Source organism: Globicephala melas, chromosome 3 (assembly GCF_963455315.2).
Source record: "Globicephala melas chromosome 3, mGloMel1.2, whole genome shotgun sequence".
Classification (NCBI taxonomy): Eukaryota; Metazoa; Chordata; class Mammalia; order Artiodactyla; family Delphinidae; genus Globicephala; species Globicephala melas.
Genome location: NC_083316.1, coordinates 160,444,337 through 160,462,458, shown reverse-complemented (window position 1 = coordinate 160,462,458; position 18,122 = coordinate 160,444,337). Strand labels below are relative to the sequence as shown.

Below are 18,122 nucleotides of genomic sequence, written 5' to 3'. Positions count from 1 at the left end.
CTAATGCAGGGGACATGGGTTCGAGCCCTGGTCTGGGAGGATCCCACATGCCGCGGAGCAACTAGGCCCGTGAGCCACAACTACTGAGCCTGCGCATCTGGAGCCTGCGCTCTGCAACGAGAGGCCGCGATAGTGAGTGGCCCCCGCTTGCCACAACTAGAGAAAGCCCTCGCACAGAAACCAAGGCCCAACATAGCAAAAATACATAAATAAATTAATAAACTCCTACTCCCAACATCAAAAAAAAAAAAAAAACAAGAAAAAAACTCACCTCATACCTCTGGCAGGAAGAGAGGAAAGTAACCATTAAAAAAAAAAAAAAAAAAGAAGTCCCTCCTCTAAGCAGAATAAAGCTGGGTGAACGGCAATTGGACACACCGTATGACAGGAGCGCGGTGTTGCTCTGAGTAGAAACAACTGCACAGCCAGAAAGGGCAGAATGATGGCCACTTTCCCACATTTTTTGAGGCACCAAGATCCCACAGGTCAACATGGGAAGATAGGGCCTGCCCTCTGAAGGGGACGGTTGAGTGGATGGTGGGAGGAAAAGAAATCACAGGTAGATACGGAGAAAGCAGGAGCCCTGAGCCCTGGAATCCAGACACCCCTCCCACCCCCCGCCCAGTTCTGCCTTTTGCAGGACTTTAAACGACTGCTTCTAGGCTCTGGGCCTCTGCCTCTCACCTATGACTCCCCTCATCATTGATGGGGGCACAACCCTGTTGCTCCTGAAAGACGCAACTCTCGGAGTACCCGGACCGGAGTCCTAGGCCTCTGCCTGTCACCAGAAACATTAAGTACGGTACGGGGCGAGTTCCCTCGGGTCCCCTGAGAGGCTCACGTCTTCGGGGTCTTGCTGCTGGTGCGGAAGTCACGCCCCAGGTCCCGGAGGAGCGGCGCCGGCGGCCCCCGCCCGCCAGGGTCGCGACCCCTCAGCCCAAGCTCGGAAAAGAGCCTGCACCTCCACCCTTGCGGCCCGGCCCGCGCTCACCGCCTTCTCCAGGTGGCTGCGCGCCTGCTCGCTGTTCTTGGTGTGGTGGTAGAGCACGGAACCGAGCTGCAGGTGTGTTCGGGCCTCAATGCGCTGCGGCGGCTTGAAGGGGAACACGGCCTGCAAGCAGTGCACACATAGGCGGATCTTGGGCGGGCTGGAAGTGCGGAAGTGCTCGGCAAAGCCCAGGAGCGCCAGGTACCACGACTCAGCCGCCTCGGCCTGCGCTGCCTGGGCCGCCGCAGCCTGAGCCGCCGCCGCCGCCTGAGCCGCCATTTTGGCCTCCCCAACAACAAACTGCCGCCACAGGGAGGCGGAAGCAGGCGCACGGGGCGGGGCCGGGAGCGCCTCGCGTTTCTCGCGAGAGCTTCTGTACAAAGCATCCTGGAACATGTAGTTTGTATTTGGAGTGGCCGCGGCTCCGGGAAGGTCTGAGAAAAGGCGACACCATCTGGTCCGCGGGACTGTGACCGGAGATTTCCGGTGGGCTGAGGTTTGCATTCCTAGGGTGAAGACCCCAGGTGTCCAAGCAATGGCAGGGCGTGGCTTGCCGACGCGGACTACATCTCCCATCAGGCCATGCGTACTATAACAAGCGCCCCCCGCCACCACCACCCCTCCGCCCCCGGGGGCGCCGGAGCATTGTGGGATTGGATGAGTCTCAAGATGGACAACCGGGATGTTGCAGGTAACAGCCCCCGCCTCCCCGCAAGCGTCTGCCTGGGTGTTCGGGCTATGAGTCTTTGCTTAGCCCTACCGTCGGGCCTACCTCAACCCGCCGGCCCTTAGCCTCAGCTTCCCGGTGGCTGGAAGAGGCGGCTTCTGCACCACCCCCGTCTCCCGAGACCCCAGACCAAGTTACCCCGCCCCCGCCCACCCCACCCCCAACCGCTGGTTTGCTGAGGACGCCAGGCTTTCCTTAAAGGCCGCCACCGGGATCTGCCCTGCGCCTGCTTTCCGAAATAACCGCCTTCAGGGCTGCTCAGACCTCCGCTCCCCGAGCCAGTGGCAACCTTGGGCTGTCCTGCGCCTCTCTTCGTGGCAGCTGCTGACTGGCCTGTATCCCGCTTTCTGGAAAAGCTGTTTTTCCGAACTGCACTTGGCCTCCCTGTACACATTTTCCTGGGCCTTTAGAGCCCCTACTTTAGCACAAGCCTTATTCTTTCCCCACCCCAGCCCTAGCCCTCCACCCAGACTGGGATACATTGAAGAAATATTCATTGTGTGCTAGGCACTGTGCTAGTTGCTGAGGATGTAGTGTAACCAAAACGGGGCCATGCCTTCCTGAAGGCTACTTTCTACTGGGGCATCACAATGCACAAAAAAGGAAATATTTACAGAGAGTGAGTTATAATGATACGAGAGAGTGGAGGTGCAGGTTGCTGATATTGGGTGGTCAAGGAAAGCCTTTTTGAGCAGAAGATACTTGAGATGAGAAGATGCCAACTATTGGAAGGCCTGGAAGGCAGAGCCTTCTATGCAGAGGGGGACAGCAAGTGCAAAAGCCTTGAGAGCTTGTCATTTTGAAGAATGTCAGGGATGAAGTGGAAGTGGGGAGGGGAGCCATCTCTGGCAGCGTCTTGAAAATCGGCTTTCAGAATTTGGATTTTATTTTGAGTCCCATGGGGAACGTTCGAGGTGTCTTCTCCATCTCCACAACTACCACCCTTGTCTGAAGACACCATCATCTTTTGCTTGGAGCCAGTAAGCCTCCTTGTTGGTCTCCTTGCTGCCTATGCACTCTGTCCAATCAGTAGACAGAATGATCTTAAAAATAAAAATACCAGTTGGATCTTATCAGCTTAATACTCCCCAGTCACTTCCTAAAACCCTTTAAGTAAAACTCAGACTCCCTATTTTGCCCTACCCCCGCTAGTCCCACCCCTGGAACCGCCTGCTCTGACCACATTGGACCTCTGCTTCTTACTCTGCCCAGATCACTCCCCATGTGGCTTTTCAGGAAGCCACCTCTTTATCTTTCTGGTTTTAGCTTAAATGTCCCCTTTTTTAACGGTTATTTTCTGGCTAGCTGTATAGGTGGTCCTCTGTTATGCTTTCTCATCTTTTTTTTTGTTTCCAGCAGAGAGCTCTTATCATGATTTTGCAACTACTTTTTTGTTACAAGTCTTTTGTCTCCTCAGCCAGAGGTGAATCCCACATGGGCAGAGGCCCCTTCTGTCTTGATTAGCACCAAGTACAGCATCTGGTGCATAACTCAGTAAATGTTTGCTAAATACAGCATCTGGTGCATAACTCAGTAAATGTTTGCTAAATAAATGAAGGAACAGATGTGTGAATGTCAATCTGAATGTTAGTTGCTGCCTGAGAGGGCAGCTCTGGGCTGCTCCCATAGCAGCTGGGCTGCTCCCATAGCAGCTGCTGGGCACGTTTTTGGAGCAAAGGTGATTTCTGATGTACTTCTTTTACCTCCCCAGGAAAGGCTAACCGGTGGTTTGGGGTTGCTCCTCCCAAGTCTGGAAAAATGAACATGAACATCCTTCACCAGGAGGAGCTCATTGCTCAGAAGAAACGGGAAATTGAAGCCAAAATGGAGCAGAAAGCCAAGCAGAATCAGGTGGCCAGCCCTCAGCCCCGGCATCCTGGCGAGTAAGTCTACCCTGAGACTGGATTAGGGTCTTTGAGGGTCACCAACAGAGGGTTTTGCTTGCGAGAGTAGTCGAGGTGTTTCTGCATCTAGCCACAGCCTGATGGTGCAAGGAGGAACGCAGGTGCACTTTCAGGAGGCTGTGTGGCAGGAGAGAAACAAGGGGTATATGGGAGCCCAGAGGATGGCTGCCAACTCTTTCACTCAGTGGTTATTTACTGTTGACCTGTTGTGGGCCAGGGACCAAGAATACAGCACGGAGCAAAAACCCAGATTCCATCTCTGCCTTTATGGGGCTCACAGTCTACTTGTGAAGGGATGCTCTGGTAGGTAACATGAGGCAGTGTGCTCCCAGATGCAGCAGCTGCCGTAGGGATGCAGAAGAGGCTCTGCATTCTGAAGGCCCCAGGCAGAGCCAGCCCTTTGAGGAAGCAGGAAAGGACAGCAAAGGGCAGAAGGGAGGCGAGCCCCTGTGTGTCAGGCAGCTCGAGCTGCTGCACCAAAGGGGCTGTTTCTGAACCAGGAGAGAGGGTTTCCTCCTGACTGTCCTGAGAGGCTCTGAGGGCACCCAAGAGTTTTGAGCAGGGGTGGTGTGATCATGAGGGCACCCAAGAGTTTTGAGCAGGGGTGGTGTGATCAGGGCGACAAGATCCAAGAATTTCAGGCTGGAGGTTGACAGAGACAAGCCCCTTCCTCTGCGGTCTGAAGTGTGGAGCATGTTAGCCCTCGGCTAAGGCTCTGTTCCAGCTCCCACCTTTTCTAAGAGTCCGTGGCTTCTCCTTGAGGGCGGGACTTAGACTTTATTCTTGTTGGAACCTCCAGGGTGTTCAGGAACATGGGGACTGGATGTTGAGTGATCTGTGGGTGGGCTTGTGGACTGTCACCCCTGGGGTTATGGAAGGACTTGCACAAAGATGGGAAAGGCCTGTAGGACTGCTTCCAAGAGGGCCCCCTGGAGGCTGCTGGATCTCAGCGCCAGGATCAGGCAGCCAAAAAGGAACATCAGGTGGGTGGGTGCAGAGTACAGGTAGCTTTGAAAATAAGGTTGTTTTCCCCATTGTAAAAGTTTAGAACACCTTAGAATTTTGTGCTGCAGAAATAAGAAACATTCAGGTTGCCTCAAGAGAAGCATTTTGATATATTCCCTTCCCATGTCATTGCTTTGTTTCACTAAATTGTGGTCAATTTCATATGTCGCTTCCCCCGCCCCCCACTTTTTAAAGGAAAAGCTTCCCCCAACCCCCATGTTACAACTCTTTAGAACCGCCACAGTGTTAAAGTTTTATTTATTTATATTAAGATATGACTTACATGCCATAAAATTGACTTTTTAAGCTATACAACCGAGTGATTTTCAGTATATTCACAGCATTGTGCAACTATTATCACTAATTCCAGAACATTTTGTCACTCCAGAAAGAAACCCCATGCCCATTAGCAATCACTCCCCATTCCCTCTTCCCTCAGCCCCTGACAACGACTAATCTACTTTCTGTCTGTGTGGATTTACCTATTCTAGATATTTCATGTAATACGCGGCCTTTTGTGTCTGGCTGTTTTCACTGGACGTGATGTTTTCAAGGTTCATCACTTTGTAGCATGTGTCAGTACTTCATTCCTTTTTTTGGTGGCTGAATAATATTCCATTGTGTGGATGGACCATGTTTTGTTTATCTGTTCATCAAAAGCCATCATTTAACAGCTGTGTGATAACCCCTGCCATTTTAAAAAAAAATAGATTTTATTTATTTATTTGTTTATTTATTTATTGGCTGCGTTGGGTCTTCGTGGCTGTGTGTGGGCTCTCTCTAGTTGCCGAGGGCTTCTTATTGCGGTGGCTTCTCTTGTTGCAGAGCATAGGCTCCAGGCGCAGGCTTCATTAGTTGTGGCCGGGCTCCAGAGCGCAGGCTCAGTAGTTGTGGCGCATGGGCTTCGTTGCTCCGCGGCATGTGGGATCTTCCCGGACCAGGGCCCCATGTCCCCTGCATTGGCATGCGGATTCTTAACCACTGCGCCACCAGGGAAGCCTCTGCCATTTGTTATGGGTGGTTTTCAAGTGGGATTCGTGTGCTGACATGCTGCTGACCCGAAGTGTTTTTGGGGGGTTTTTTTTTTGGCCGCACCGTGTGGTTTGCGGGGTCTTAGTTCCCTGACCAGGGATTGAACCCAGGCCCTTGGCAGTGAAAGTGCGGAGTCCTAACCACTGGACCGCCAGAGAATTCCCCCCGAAGTATTTTCTTGTCCTTCATTGTCCTGCCTTTTTTCTGTCCCTCCTGAGGGAGGTGCACACAGCATGAGGACAAGGCCAGGGTCACTAGAAGGCCCTGCTTGTTTAATGCCAAGGCTGGTTATCAGCAGAACTTTCTCTTTCATATAAAATAACTTTTACTGCCTTCTCTCTCTCTTTTGTTTTTTAACTTTAAAGATAATTCATATATGTGGTAGAAAACCTGGGAAGTAGAGGAGAAGAAAATGAGGAAGAAATAAAATCAGTTGTAACCCTGCAACCCAGAGGCAAGTGCTGGTTGCATTTGATGGATTTTTGTAACAATTTTTCAGTCAAATATATTTTTACATAAGTAGGACCACCCTGTAGATACTGTTTTATATCCTGCCTTTTTGTTTTTCATTTAACGTTATGCTTGGTTGCTTTATTTATAAGAATTTAACTTTTCAGGGCCACTCCATCTGCCTTATGGATGTCTCGTAATTTATTTAACCAGTGCCCTTTGTTGACTACTTAGGTTTTTTTCCACTTTTACTTCATTAGAACGGATTTCTAGGAGGATAAAACTTCACTTTAAAGGAAAAAGTTCAGACCTGTGGGCTCCCTGAGCTTTTTCAGTTATTGGGTGTGTCTGTATGATGGATGTACCCCTAAAAGCAGCACATACGAGGAGTTTCTGAGGTTAGAGCAAGATAGTATGCTGTAGGAAAAGATGAAAGAAGTAGAACATATGCTATGATCACAGCCTTATTTCCTCTATTTCTAATCTAAGGGGCAAATCAAAGAAGTATATCAAAGTATTAATTGTGGCTCTTGTGAGGTGAGGAGACTTTTTTAGGGTTTTCTCCTTGCTTTCTACATTTCTGATTTTTTCCACGTTCCCATTTGCTCATAATGAGCCTCTATCACTTTTTTGATAAGGAAAGATGAATTTGAATTAAACATTTAGGCCCCTGGGTTTGCTTTTGTGTTCGTTAAAAATAAATTTTTCTTATTTCAAAATAAAACATATTCTTTTCAAAAAGAGAAAGTAATAAAAATATAAAATTCCCCTGTAATTCTTCCACCAAGAAATTGCTTTGGGTATTTTCCTCTGCACATGTGAAACCCACAGAAGCGCTGGCTGACCCAGGCATGGAACTGCGGTCACACGCAGGTACAGACATAGGCCCTGCCTTTGAGAACTCTGCAGTCTAGCTGGGAAAACGGACGTAAGAGTCAGTGATAGCCCAGATGATTTGTTAACAATAAGTATGGCAGGTGGTTCTGAGCCATCTTCTTGGGGAGGCCCTTTGGACCGGGAAGGTCAACATGCGGGTAGAGAGAACACCAGCACAGGTGGGATTGCTTTGACTAGAACAAGATTGTTCCATCTTACTTCTCTGAAGACTGCTCTGTGCACTCAGTTGTTCCCTGGCATCTTTGGGGGCCTGTTTTGGGTCCCCTTAGGTGAGAACACAGGGATGGGGGTGGGACTGAGGCCAGCAAGGCGTGCTCCCTCCCCTCTTCTCAAGGCTTACCCTGTCTGTCCTCTGTCTCGGGTCTAGAATTGCAAACGCACACAACTCTAATGTTTCCAACAAGTTTGCCAACGACGGCAGCTTCTTGCAGCAGTTTCTGAAGTTGCAGAAGGCACAGACCAGCACAGGTGAGTGCAGTCCCCCCGTCCCATCTCACCTCCTCCTAGAGCTCCCCCTGCTGGCTTTCTCTCCCAAGGGTCCCTCAGCACCTCAGAAATGGCAGGTCCCGCCTTAGACTTGTTCCTCTCACCCCTCGTTCATTGAGCGCCCTCATTCTACTCGTCCTCACACTAAACGCCCAAGGGGCGAGTGCAGACCTTGCCCTCTAGATGCTTACCCCCAAGAAGTGGAGACAAAGAAGCCAGGTTTCGATCCAGGGGGTAGGGGCCAGGACTAAGCATGCCCCAGGGTTGTGGGACTGAGGCTTGAGTCAGAGCGGCAGCCCAGGTGCAAGGAACAGGACCCTCTTCGGGCGGGGGCGGGGGGCAGGTGCGCTTGGCCCACAGGAGCCCCATGGGACACGCCAGGTGTGAGAATCACCACCTGTGGGAAGCCCACCTGTATCTGTGGTTGTGCAGTTTACCAGTCTCATTTTTACTGTAAGAAAGTTACTGGTGAAACAGCTGACCTTCAACCTTTGTCAGGTTTCCCAGGTAACAGTGAAGACAGTTAACCCAAGGCCAAGTTTGCCCACAGAGAGGGAGAAAGGGCTATATGAGCTCTTCACTGCAGGGTCTCATGCCATGAGTCGTGTTTGAAAAGTCCCAAATAGACTGGCTCCAGCCCACTACTGACAAGCAGAGGGAGTGAGTGTAAGCTGGACGTGGGGGTTCAGGTCTCATCCGGAAGAGCTGCAGCATCCCTAGTCTATGGATATAGGCATCAGAGGCACCTACTGCCAGAGTTGCCGCCTGCAGAGTCCCGGGCTGGGTGACCACAGTAGGTTCTTCTCTGCGCCTCAGGGGTCCTCATCTGTAAAATGGGGGTGGCGTCCTCCCTGAGTGCTTCTGGTCACCCACTGCCTACCAGTGCTATGCGAGAAGTTAAGAACCCAGCCACTTGGGGCTCAGGGTGTGCAGGTTAGGCAGGAAGATAGGAAACCTGCACCACAGACCTTGAGTGTGGGTATCCTTCCTTGTATCCCAAGATGCCCGCCCGAGTGCGCCCGCTGCCCCGCCTCGTGTGCTCCCGCGCACCGGGAAGAGGCCCCCCCTCATCAGTAGCCCGCCGGGCCAGATGAAGAACTACGTGCATGCCAAGCAGCTGCCCGTGGCCAGCCGCCCGAGCGTCTTCCAGTCTCCTGACGAGGACGAGGAGGAGGACTATGAACAGTGGCTGGAGATCAAAGGTGAGGGGCCGGGGCTGCTGCCCCCCTTCCACGGCTGCCCCTCCAGCTGCTCCAGCAGGGTCCACGGGCACCGGGGACAGCGCAGCCAGGGCTGTGGGGTGCTTGGGGCTGTGGTCAGGGGGTGCCTTCAGGATGAGCGAGGTGAAGGAAGGGATGGGGAGCATGGAGGGGCTGCAGAGTGTGGGCTTCATCCTGGGAGCTGTGGGACCCACTGTCCACTTGTGTGGGGGCTGGCCTCCGGGGGGGCGTTCTCAGGGGAGCATTCACTTGTGCCCTCCTCATCCAGTACTAGAAGAGGAGCTCCTCAGTGCGGGTACTTGTCTCCACGAGTTTGGGCCAGAGGTATGAGCGTGCCGGTTGGAGGGCGTGCTCTCCTGCCCAGGGAAGGACAGTCATTGGCCTTGGGTGAGCCAGTTCCAGCCCCATGGTGGAGGAGGGTGGAGGAGGGTGGTGATGGTGGCACTCCTAGTGCATCCAGCCATGACCATATTCAGAACGAGACTTCGGTGCTGTGTGGAGAACGAGCTGTGTGAAGTCCTGGCCCTAGGCCACCTCTGCTCCAGGATGGCTAGCACAGTCATGTCTGCCTGACAGGACAGACTGAAGCGACCATATAATCATGCCATGACAGCCTCTAGGCCTCTTGTTCTGGATGAGGGTGCCAGCTTCAGGCCGTTTATCTAAACAGATCAGGGGCCAACCTCGAAGCTTGGAGCATTAGTCAGAATGGAGTCAGTGAGTGTGGTGTTTCCTCAGAGAGGGGCCCTGGCAGTTCAAGGGTACCCTGCTGGGAACTGCTACTTTATGAGGGGCAGTGGGTGTCTCAAGGCCCTTGAGGCTTTTATGGCCTGCTGTTGATACAACCTCAGAAAAGCACCTGTGCTTGTAAAGTGACCAGGTCAGGGTCGTTGCCAGGCATGTGGGAAGAGGATGAGGCTTAGGAAAAAGGTAGACACAGAATGTCTCTGAGACCTCTTATAGGTCCTCCTTAGGCCACATGTTGTACCCCGCCACCTCAACCCCGCGAGCTTCCTGGCAGTACAAGCAGCAGGGGGAATAAGAGTGGCCACAGGCTCAGTGTCTGGCCCCATTGCCAGGAGGAGCAAACATTCCTAAACACTGACTGACATCAAGAAATTTCTTCTGGGCGTTTTCATATGAGGGATGTGAGCTGTATGGTGGCTGACAGTCTCAGAAACAGGCCAGCAGTAAATACAAAAGCAAGTTCCATGTGGCTCAAAGTGGAGGCTAATAAAAAAATATATATATATATATACACATATGTATATTTTTTTTGTTTCGGTTTTTTTGTCGGTACGCGGGCCTCCCACTGTTGTGGCCTCTCCCGTTGCGGAGCACAGGCTCTGGGCGTGCAGGCTCAGCGGCCATGGCTCACAGGCCCAGCCGCTCCGCAGCATGTGGGATCTTCCCGGACCGGGGCACGAACCCGTGTCCCCTGCATCGGCAGGCGGACTCTCAACCACTGCGCCACCAGGGAAGCCCCCAAAATATATTTTTTAGTGGTGTTCACTGAAAGTGCTCTGAGGTAACAATTAAACCCGTTGCAATGAGTGTCCCTAGCTCCCAGATGTTGGTCTGGAAACACATGTTCTCACTCATGGAAACCAGGACTTCTTGGAGAAATGGCTGGCTCTAGGTCTGGGCAGGAAGCGTCTGAGATGATCCTGAAGTGCCCTGTCCCAGCAGGTATCGAGGAGGCCATCAGAGACTGGGGTCATGTCCAAAGGCCTCGGGAGCCAGCTTGAAGAGGCTCCACTGGCCACAGAGGGGGTGATTGAGCTTCTATGATGATATTAATTGTGTTGGATTGAAACCCACTGACATCTTAAAATCAGAGTTTGTAATGATATTTAAAAAAAAAGAATTTGTCTTTGAAGGATGAAAGGGAATTGATTTACTGTACTGAACACTGGTAAAGAAAGGGATTGAGCATTCCACAAAAGGAGGGGGAGGGTGGCTATGTTTTCCAACATCTCCCTGCCAGCCTGGGGACTGGCTTGGCCTTTGGGAGGCTCACACACTTTTCTCCCTCCAGCATGTCTCGCAAAGGCTGTCTAGACCGACTCACCCCTCATCATGGTGCTTTGTGCATGGACCCGGGACGCCCGACAACCTCCCGCATTTCACCCTCTTCTCCCCCGACCCCTCTGTCCTTGTGGTCCGTAGAGAGAGTGTGCCTGTTGACTGTGGGGTGTGTGAGTTGAACCCCAGTACTGACAGCCTCCTTAAAGTTTCACCCCCAGAGGGAGCCGAGACTCGGAAAGTGATAGAGAAATTGGCCCGCTTTGTGGCAGAAGGAGGCCCCGAGTTAGAAAAAGTAGCTATGGAGAACTACAAGGATAACCCAGCATTTTCGTAAGTACTTTTGGGAGGGGAAGACCACTGCTACTTAATGTTCTTGCCACGTTAGTACATGCAAATGTTCTTGTAAAACCCTGGTGGTGACTGAAGCTGCCCGGGGCTGGGTGTTTACTTGCGTGGGCCAGATACTGTTCTGAGAGCTTTCTAATTCACACCAGAGGTAGCAAGGGGCCCCAGTGTGGTGTGGAGACTTATTTTTGGGCCCCATCGAGGTGTCTCTGCTCACCAGCTTGCTTTTGCACAGTATGTGTTCAGAAGCTGCATGGGTCCACCCATCCCCGTTGCTCATTTTCCACTCTTTGTTTTACAAAACTCTCCAGGTTTTTGCATGATAAGAATAGCAGGGAATTCCTCTACTACAGAAAGAAGGTGGCTGAGATAAGAAAGGAAGCACAGAAGTTGCAGGCAGCCTCTCAGAAAGGTAGGTGGCTGAAGGGGGTGGGAGGTTCTAGGGAGGCGTGTGGACAAACCACGCCCCAGGTGGAATCGGGGTTCCTTTTCTGGAACCCGTCGTGGTGTGGGGTGGCGTTGACAGTGCAGGTCTATGCCCTCCCAGGGGGCTGGGGTCATGCTGGGACCAGCACTGCCCTCCCTGCCAGTGCTCTGAGATGAAATCTAAGGGTCAAGGTAAAGGTCAAGGTCATGTCCAGGAGCTCAGCCCTGTGCATGTAAACGGGGCACAGGGGAGGAACATTTGCCCCTTGGTTCATGGTCATTTTCACAAGTGCTAATGAGCACCTGATGCGTGCTGGGCACTGAGGACACCTAGAGACAAATGCAGTGACTGACACTTGTCGAGGGGGGCCAGGAGACAAAAACGGTCAGCTGGTGGGATGAGTGTCGGGAGGGTGAGATGCTGCCTGGTCTCCAGCTGTAATGAAGTGAAACCCCAGCCAGGTGCTGGTGGGCAGCAGGGGGATTGATGTTTAAGCCAAATGTGGGCCACAGACGTTGGTTCATCATGTCTGTCACTTGCAGTCCCTTGCCCTGACCTTCTTCCCAGGAGAGGTGGGCCAGGCCCATCCCCCCATGTGACCTGGGGGGACAGCTGCCAGCAGAAAGACTGAGGTGGGGATTCCCATCTCTCCAGCCTGGACCCAGACTCTCCCTCACATTCTGTTCCCATGTCCCAGTGTGGGTCCAAAACCCCCAGGGGTGGGAAGGGGTAGGGTGTGGGGGGCAGAAGCTCAAGATATATTATTATATTAATTCAGGTGTTTGGTTCCAGTGCAGTAATCTGATTCCCATTTGCCTGTTTTTCTTTGTATTGTTCCTAAAATAAACCCCTCTTGTTGCCCGGGGTTCTTAGCAGAAATTAGGCTGTTGGGTGTGGTGAGTTGAGCTCAGTACTGACAGCCTGCTTAAAGTTTCACCCCCAGAGGATGAAGAGGTCAAGAACCTCGCAGAAAAGTTGGCCAGGTTCATAGCGGATGGGGGTCCCGAGGTGGAAACCATTGCCCTCCAGAACAACCGCGAGAACCAGGCATTCAGGTAAGTGGTGGGGGGGAACCCACTGGAGAGGTAACCTCTCACCCTAGTCACAGCTCCCCCGCTGAGAAAATGGGCTTGGTGTGGTATTGAGACGTGCTAGGGTCCCATGGCAAGAAGTTGGCAGGGCCAGGACTCAGGTCCAGGAGTTTCTGACCACAGAGTTTAGGCGTGCCACCGCATAGGCATTCCCCAGGTGCACATCGGTGCCCTGAATCATCTCTGAGGCAGGTGTGTGGGGACCTTTGGGGCCTTGTGTTTTCCAGGTGCCTCATGGAGAAAGTCTCTAGCACTTGCCTTGCTCCCTTGTAACAGAATAGGCCAGGCTCTCGAGCAGAAACTCACAGAATTGTTGTTCACTGTTTGCATCCTGAGGGTCTCATCTTTACGACAAGGGAAATGGCAGGAAAGCAGGGAATGTGATACCTCAGGCTCTGGGGTGGGGGAACCCACAGCCTGTGTGCAGGTTCCACAGAGTGGGTGGGACAAGCATCCTGGCCTCCCTGCTGTTCCCAGCCACAGAGTCACACACCACTCCCTCAGGCTGGGTCTGTGCTCCCCCCGCTCTGTCATTCGTTGGGTGGGTTCAGCCCCAGCTCTTTGTGGGGGAAGGCGGGTCGGGGGGCTGGATGTTGGGGTGTGGGAGGGGTGGTCACTGCTGCAGGGCGGGGGCCGGCAGAGGTTTGTGAGGTGGACGCTGAACCTGTTGTGGAGGTGATGCACCCATGAGGACGCTTGGCCACGAGTAACACAAGTCCCCATTCAGTCAGTGAGGAGATGCGATGGCGCTTTTAACGAATGCGCTAGAGCAGCAGCCATCTGGGCTGGTCGATTCTGCAGCTCTAGACACCATCAGGGGCTCAGGAAGAAAGAAGGTGTGGATGCCGGGCAGGCGGCCAGTCGCATCTACTACATGTGAGCCAGGCTGAGCTAGACATGGAACAAAGTGAAGGGCGTCTGGAGGGACTGCCACGCAGGAGTGAAGTGGCAGAGATGGCGGGCGCTGTGCCACCTTGGCGGGGGGGCAGGGTGAGCGTTGACGCAGTGCAGATGGGCCTTGGAGCCGGGCCGGGCTGGGTCCCAGAGGGCTCAGGTGTCCACTGAGAGCCTTTGGAGGGTCTGCATAGGGAGTGACAGGGTCAACTGTTCTTCCAGGATCATCTGGCCACAGTTGTGGAGGGTGGTCAGGCACACCAGGTTGAGGCACATGGGGACAGAAGGGAACCATCGCGTGGGGCCGGGGGTGGGGAAGGGCTGCTGAGGGTTTCAGGTGTCCCTGTGTCTGGTACCTGGGCAGCTAGGAGCTTTCGTGGGGGCTGTGGGGTGTTTGGGTCTAGAGTTCAGGAGACCCAGGATCTCCTCACAAAGTAGTGATATCGGCCACCACTCTGCACTACCCAAACCAGTGTTGCAGTGTTACGGTATAAGTCACTACGTCTTTTTTTTTTCTTTTTCATTTACCTAAGTAAGTTTATTTAAACAGGAAACTTAGTGTACTGTCACTTAGCGTGACAAGAGCTGACAAAAAATCTATCTCAGGCAAAGTAGGCGAGGTAGTGGAATTCTGTACAAAACCCCCAGCGCAAGTGGCTCTCCCTGGTCACAGGGGTCCAGGGCTCAGCAGCTCCAGCCGAGCCTTTTCCCTGGGGTCAAAGCGAAGAGACATTATCACCACAAGTGACTCCAGGCCCTCCCTGCAGCTCTTGTGCCTTGTGGGGGCATTACTGGCAGGCATCCAGCTTGTTGGGTGTGGCTTTGATGGAGGCTAGAGGGTGACTGCCACGGATGAGGACAGAGCCTGGGGGTGTCTGGCAGAGAAGTAGCTGAAGGTGACCAGCGTGGTCTGGGGGAGCTCATTTCAACACCAGAGCTGAACTACAGTTGGCACTCCACACATTGGACCTGGGCAAGGCATGCAGGTTCATACCAAGCAGACTGTTTCATCTTCACATGGGGTCAGGTGCAAGGCAGCTCCTCTCACCCCAAATCTAACAGCCACCCGTGTTCCTGCTGCTCTGGGCCCTTCCCTTCTGATTTCCCAGCAGCTGTGAGTTTTGGGAAACAATTGTAATAGCTGTGCTCATCCGTAAAGAAGCTGGAAATGTCTGTTCCTTTGACCAGTCATTCTACTTCTGAGATGCCATCCCCAGAAATAATGTTATATATATAGCACTGTCATAGTCTTGAAAAATTAGTAACACAATGAAAGTCCAGCCCCAGTGGGCTAAACTCCTATAACTGCATCTCCCCAGTGGAATCGTGGCCATCGGAAGGCAAGTTGTTGAAGGTGGTAGCAACCAGCACACCTCAAGCCACGTGTGACTCTTAACACATCACCCGGGTGAACCATGTTGTTCTTTACAACTGCCTGGCGTGTTGGCCTTTAACAGGTGAGCAAGGCAAGGAGGCCAGTTGGTGGAGATGCCTTTACCACCATGCTACACTGCATTCTGACAGGAAAGCTTTATGTTGTCGGGTTAAGAAATTCTTAAAATATCAGGATACGGAAAATAGAATCACAGCTCTGTTCAAATAAATCTGCAGTGGAAAAAGTCTGGAAGGAAAAGACACTAAAGTGATAACTTTGGTTAACCCTGTGGGTGGGATTACACCAGTCAGAGGGGGTCTTCGTTGTAGAATTCCCTGCACCTGTGCCCTGGGCCCATAGTGAGCTGTTATGCTCCTCGCAGACAGGCATACCCATGGGGGGCTCTTGGGTGCTGCCTCTCAGAGAATCAGCATGAATCAGCAGCTGAGGCCAGGAAGAGGCAAGCTTGTGAGCCTAGAGGAGACCCACCCCGTTAGGAGCTGCCCCCCTGCCCCAGTGGGCGAATTCCCCAGTCTGCTTTTCTTGGAGGAACCAAATCACTTTAAATCCATGTCCTGGTTGCTACGAGTCTTTTTTAAATTCAGCCATCTGCTCCCTTCCCTCTTTGAACGACTTCTTGCTTTCGTCTCTTAATTTTTTTTAAGATGTTATTTTTTGAGCAGTTTTAGGTTCGCAGCAGAATTGAGGGGAAGCTACAGAGACTTCCCATGTGCCCCCTTCCCCGAAACATGCACAGCCTCCCCCATTATCAACATCCCCCACCAGGATAGTATATTTGTTACAATTGATGAACCTACGTTGACACATCATGATCACCCAAAGTCTATAGTTAGGGTTCACTCTTGGTGTTGCGTATTCTATGGGTTTGTACAAATGCGTAATGACATGTATCCATAATTATGATATCATACAGAGTATTCTCACTGCCCTAATATTCCCTGTGTTCTGCCTGTTCATCCCTTTTTCCTCCCTAACCCCTGGCAACCACGTAGTTTTGCCTTTTCCAGAATGTCATATAATTGGAATCATAGTATGTTGCTTTTTCAGATTAGCTTCCTTCACTTAGTAATATGTATTTAAGGTTGCGCTGAGTCTTTTTGTTTTTGTTTTGTTTTGTTTTGCGGTACGCGGGCCTCTCACTGTTGTGGCCTCTCCCGTTGTGGAGCACAGGCTCCGGACGTGCAGGCTCAGCGGCCATGGCTCACGGGCCCAGCCGCTCCGCAGCATGTGGGATCTTTCCAGACCGGGGCACGAACCCATGTCCCCTGCATCGGCAGGCGGACTCTCAACCACTGCGCCACCAGGGAAGCCCTCTGAGTCTTTTTTTGGCTTGATAGCCCATTTCTTTTTAGCACTTAATAATTTTCCATTGTCTGGATGTACCGCAGTTTATTTAATATTCACCTCCTGCAGGACATCTTGGTCGCTCCCAAGTTTTGGCAATTATGAACAAAGTTGTTGTAAACATCAGTGTGCAGGGTTTTTGTGTGGACATAAATTTTCAACTCTTTTATACCAAGAAGTGTGATTGCTGGATTGTATGGTATATTTAGTTTTGTAAGAAACAGCCTAACTGTCTTCCAAAATGGCTTGTACCATCTGCATTCCCTGCAGCAACGAATGAGAGTTTCAGTAGCTCCATATCAACATTTGATGTTGTCAGTGTTTTGGATTTTGGCCGTTCTTATAGATGTGTAGTGATATTCATTGTTTTGATTTGCATTTTCCTGATGACATGAAGGGAAGTATCTTTTCATAATGCTTACTTGCCATCTGTAAATCTTTGGTGAGTCATGTGTTAAGGTCATTGGCCCTATTTTTTTTTTTTTTTTTTTTTTTTTGGCGGTACATGGGCCTCTCACTGTTGTGGTCTCTCCCGTTGCGGAGCACAGGCTCCGGACGCGCAGGCTCAGCGGCCGTGGCTCACGGGCCCAGCCACTCCACGGCATGTGGGATCTTCCCCGACCGGGGCACAAACCCGTGTCCCCTGCATCGGCAGGTGGACTCCCAACCACTGCACCACCAGGGAAGCCCCCATTTTTTAATTGGCTTGTTTTTTTTATTGTTGGGTGTTAAGAGTTCTTTGTATATTTTGGATTTTTTTGTTTGTTTTTTGGTTTGTTTTTTTCTGGCTGTGTTGGGTCTTCATTGCTGCGCGTGGGCTTTCTCTAGTTGTGGTGAGCGGGGGCTACTCTTCATTGCAGTACGCGGGTTTCTCATTGCGGTGGCTTCTCTTGCTGCGGGGCATGGGCTCTAAGCTTGCGGGCTTCAGTAGTTGCAGTGCATGGGCTCAGTAGTTGTGGCGCACGGGCTTAGTTGCTCCATGACACGTGGGATCTTCCCGGACCAGGGATCAAACCCGTGTCCCCTGCATTGGCAGGCGGATTCTTAAACACAGCATCTCCAGGGAAGTCTTTGTATATTTTGGATAACAGTCTTTATCAGATGTGTCTTTTGCAAATATTTCTCCCAGTCTGTGGCTTTTTCTCCTCATTCTCTTGATGTTGTCCTTTGCAGAGCAGAAGTTTTTCATTTTAATGAAGTCCAGCTTATCAGTTGCTTTCATGGATCATGCCTTTGGTGTTGTATCTAAAAAGTTATTGCCATACCCAAGGTTATGTAGGTATTCTTCTATGTTTTATAGTTTTATGTTTTACGTTTAGGTCAGTGATACATTTTTAGTTAATTTTTGTGAAGGTTATGAGGTCTGTTTCTAGATTCTTTGTTTGTTTGTGGTTTTTTTGCATGTGGATGTCCAGTTTCAGCACCATTTGTTGAAAAGACTGTCTTTGCTCCATTGTATTGCTTTTGCTCCTTTGTCAAAGAACAGACTATATGTATGTGGATCTGTTTCTGGGCTCTTTATTCTGTTCTGTTGATCTCTTTGTCCATTCTTTCACTAATACCCCACTGCCTTGATTACTGTAGCTTTACAGTAAGTCCCGAAGTCATGTAGTATCAGTCCTCCAACTTTGTTCTTCTTCTTCAGTATTGTGTTGGCTATTGTGGGTTGTTTGTCTCTTTATATAAGCTCTAGAATGAGTTTGTCAGTATCCACAGAATAAATGATTTTGACTGGAATTGCATTGAATCTAGAAATCAAGTTGGGAGTAACTGACAACTTGACAACATTGAGCCTTCCTATCTTTGAACAAGGAATAGCTCTTCATTTATTTAGTTCTTCTTTGAATTCATTCATCAGAGTTTTTTAGTTTTCCTCGTATAGATCTTG

At 51.2% G+C, this 18,122-nt stretch overlaps 2 protein-coding genes across 4 annotated transcripts in view; one reads left to right on the top strand and one right to left on the bottom strand.

Annotated features, from left to right (window-relative positions):
* Positions 1-1,304, bottom strand: part of MAU2 (MAU2 sister chromatid cohesion factor) — a 34,513-nt gene extending 33,209 nt beyond the window's left edge. For both annotated transcript variants that reach the window (XM_030880016.2, XM_030880017.2), the window contains exon 1: positions 992-1,304. In XM_030880016.2, the coding sequence (XP_030735876.1) occupies positions 992-1,267 (276 nt within the window). In that variant the 5' untranslated portion in view covers positions 1,268-1,304. The remainder of the gene's footprint in view (positions 1-991) is intronic.
* A 206-nt stretch (positions 1,305-1,510) lies between these two features.
* Positions 1,511-18,122, top strand: part of SUGP1 (SURP and G-patch domain containing 1) — a 29,614-nt gene continuing 13,002 nt past the window's right edge. Inside the window, exons 1-7 of one of the 2 annotated variants that reach the window (XM_060296946.2) lie at positions 1,511-1,679; positions 3,427-3,598; positions 7,371-7,471; positions 8,491-8,691; positions 10,956-11,067; positions 11,394-11,494; positions 12,441-12,564. In XM_060296946.2, coding sequence (XP_060152929.1) covers positions 1,571-1,679; positions 3,427-3,598; positions 7,371-7,471; positions 8,491-8,691; positions 10,956-11,067; positions 11,394-11,494; positions 12,441-12,564 — 920 coding nt within the window. In that variant the 5' untranslated portion in view covers positions 1,511-1,570. Of the gene's footprint in view, positions 1,680-3,426; positions 3,599-7,370; positions 7,472-8,490; positions 8,692-10,943; positions 11,068-11,393; positions 11,495-12,440; positions 12,565-18,122 lie in introns of both variants that reach the window. The other variant, XM_030880013.3, reaches the window with a different exon arrangement.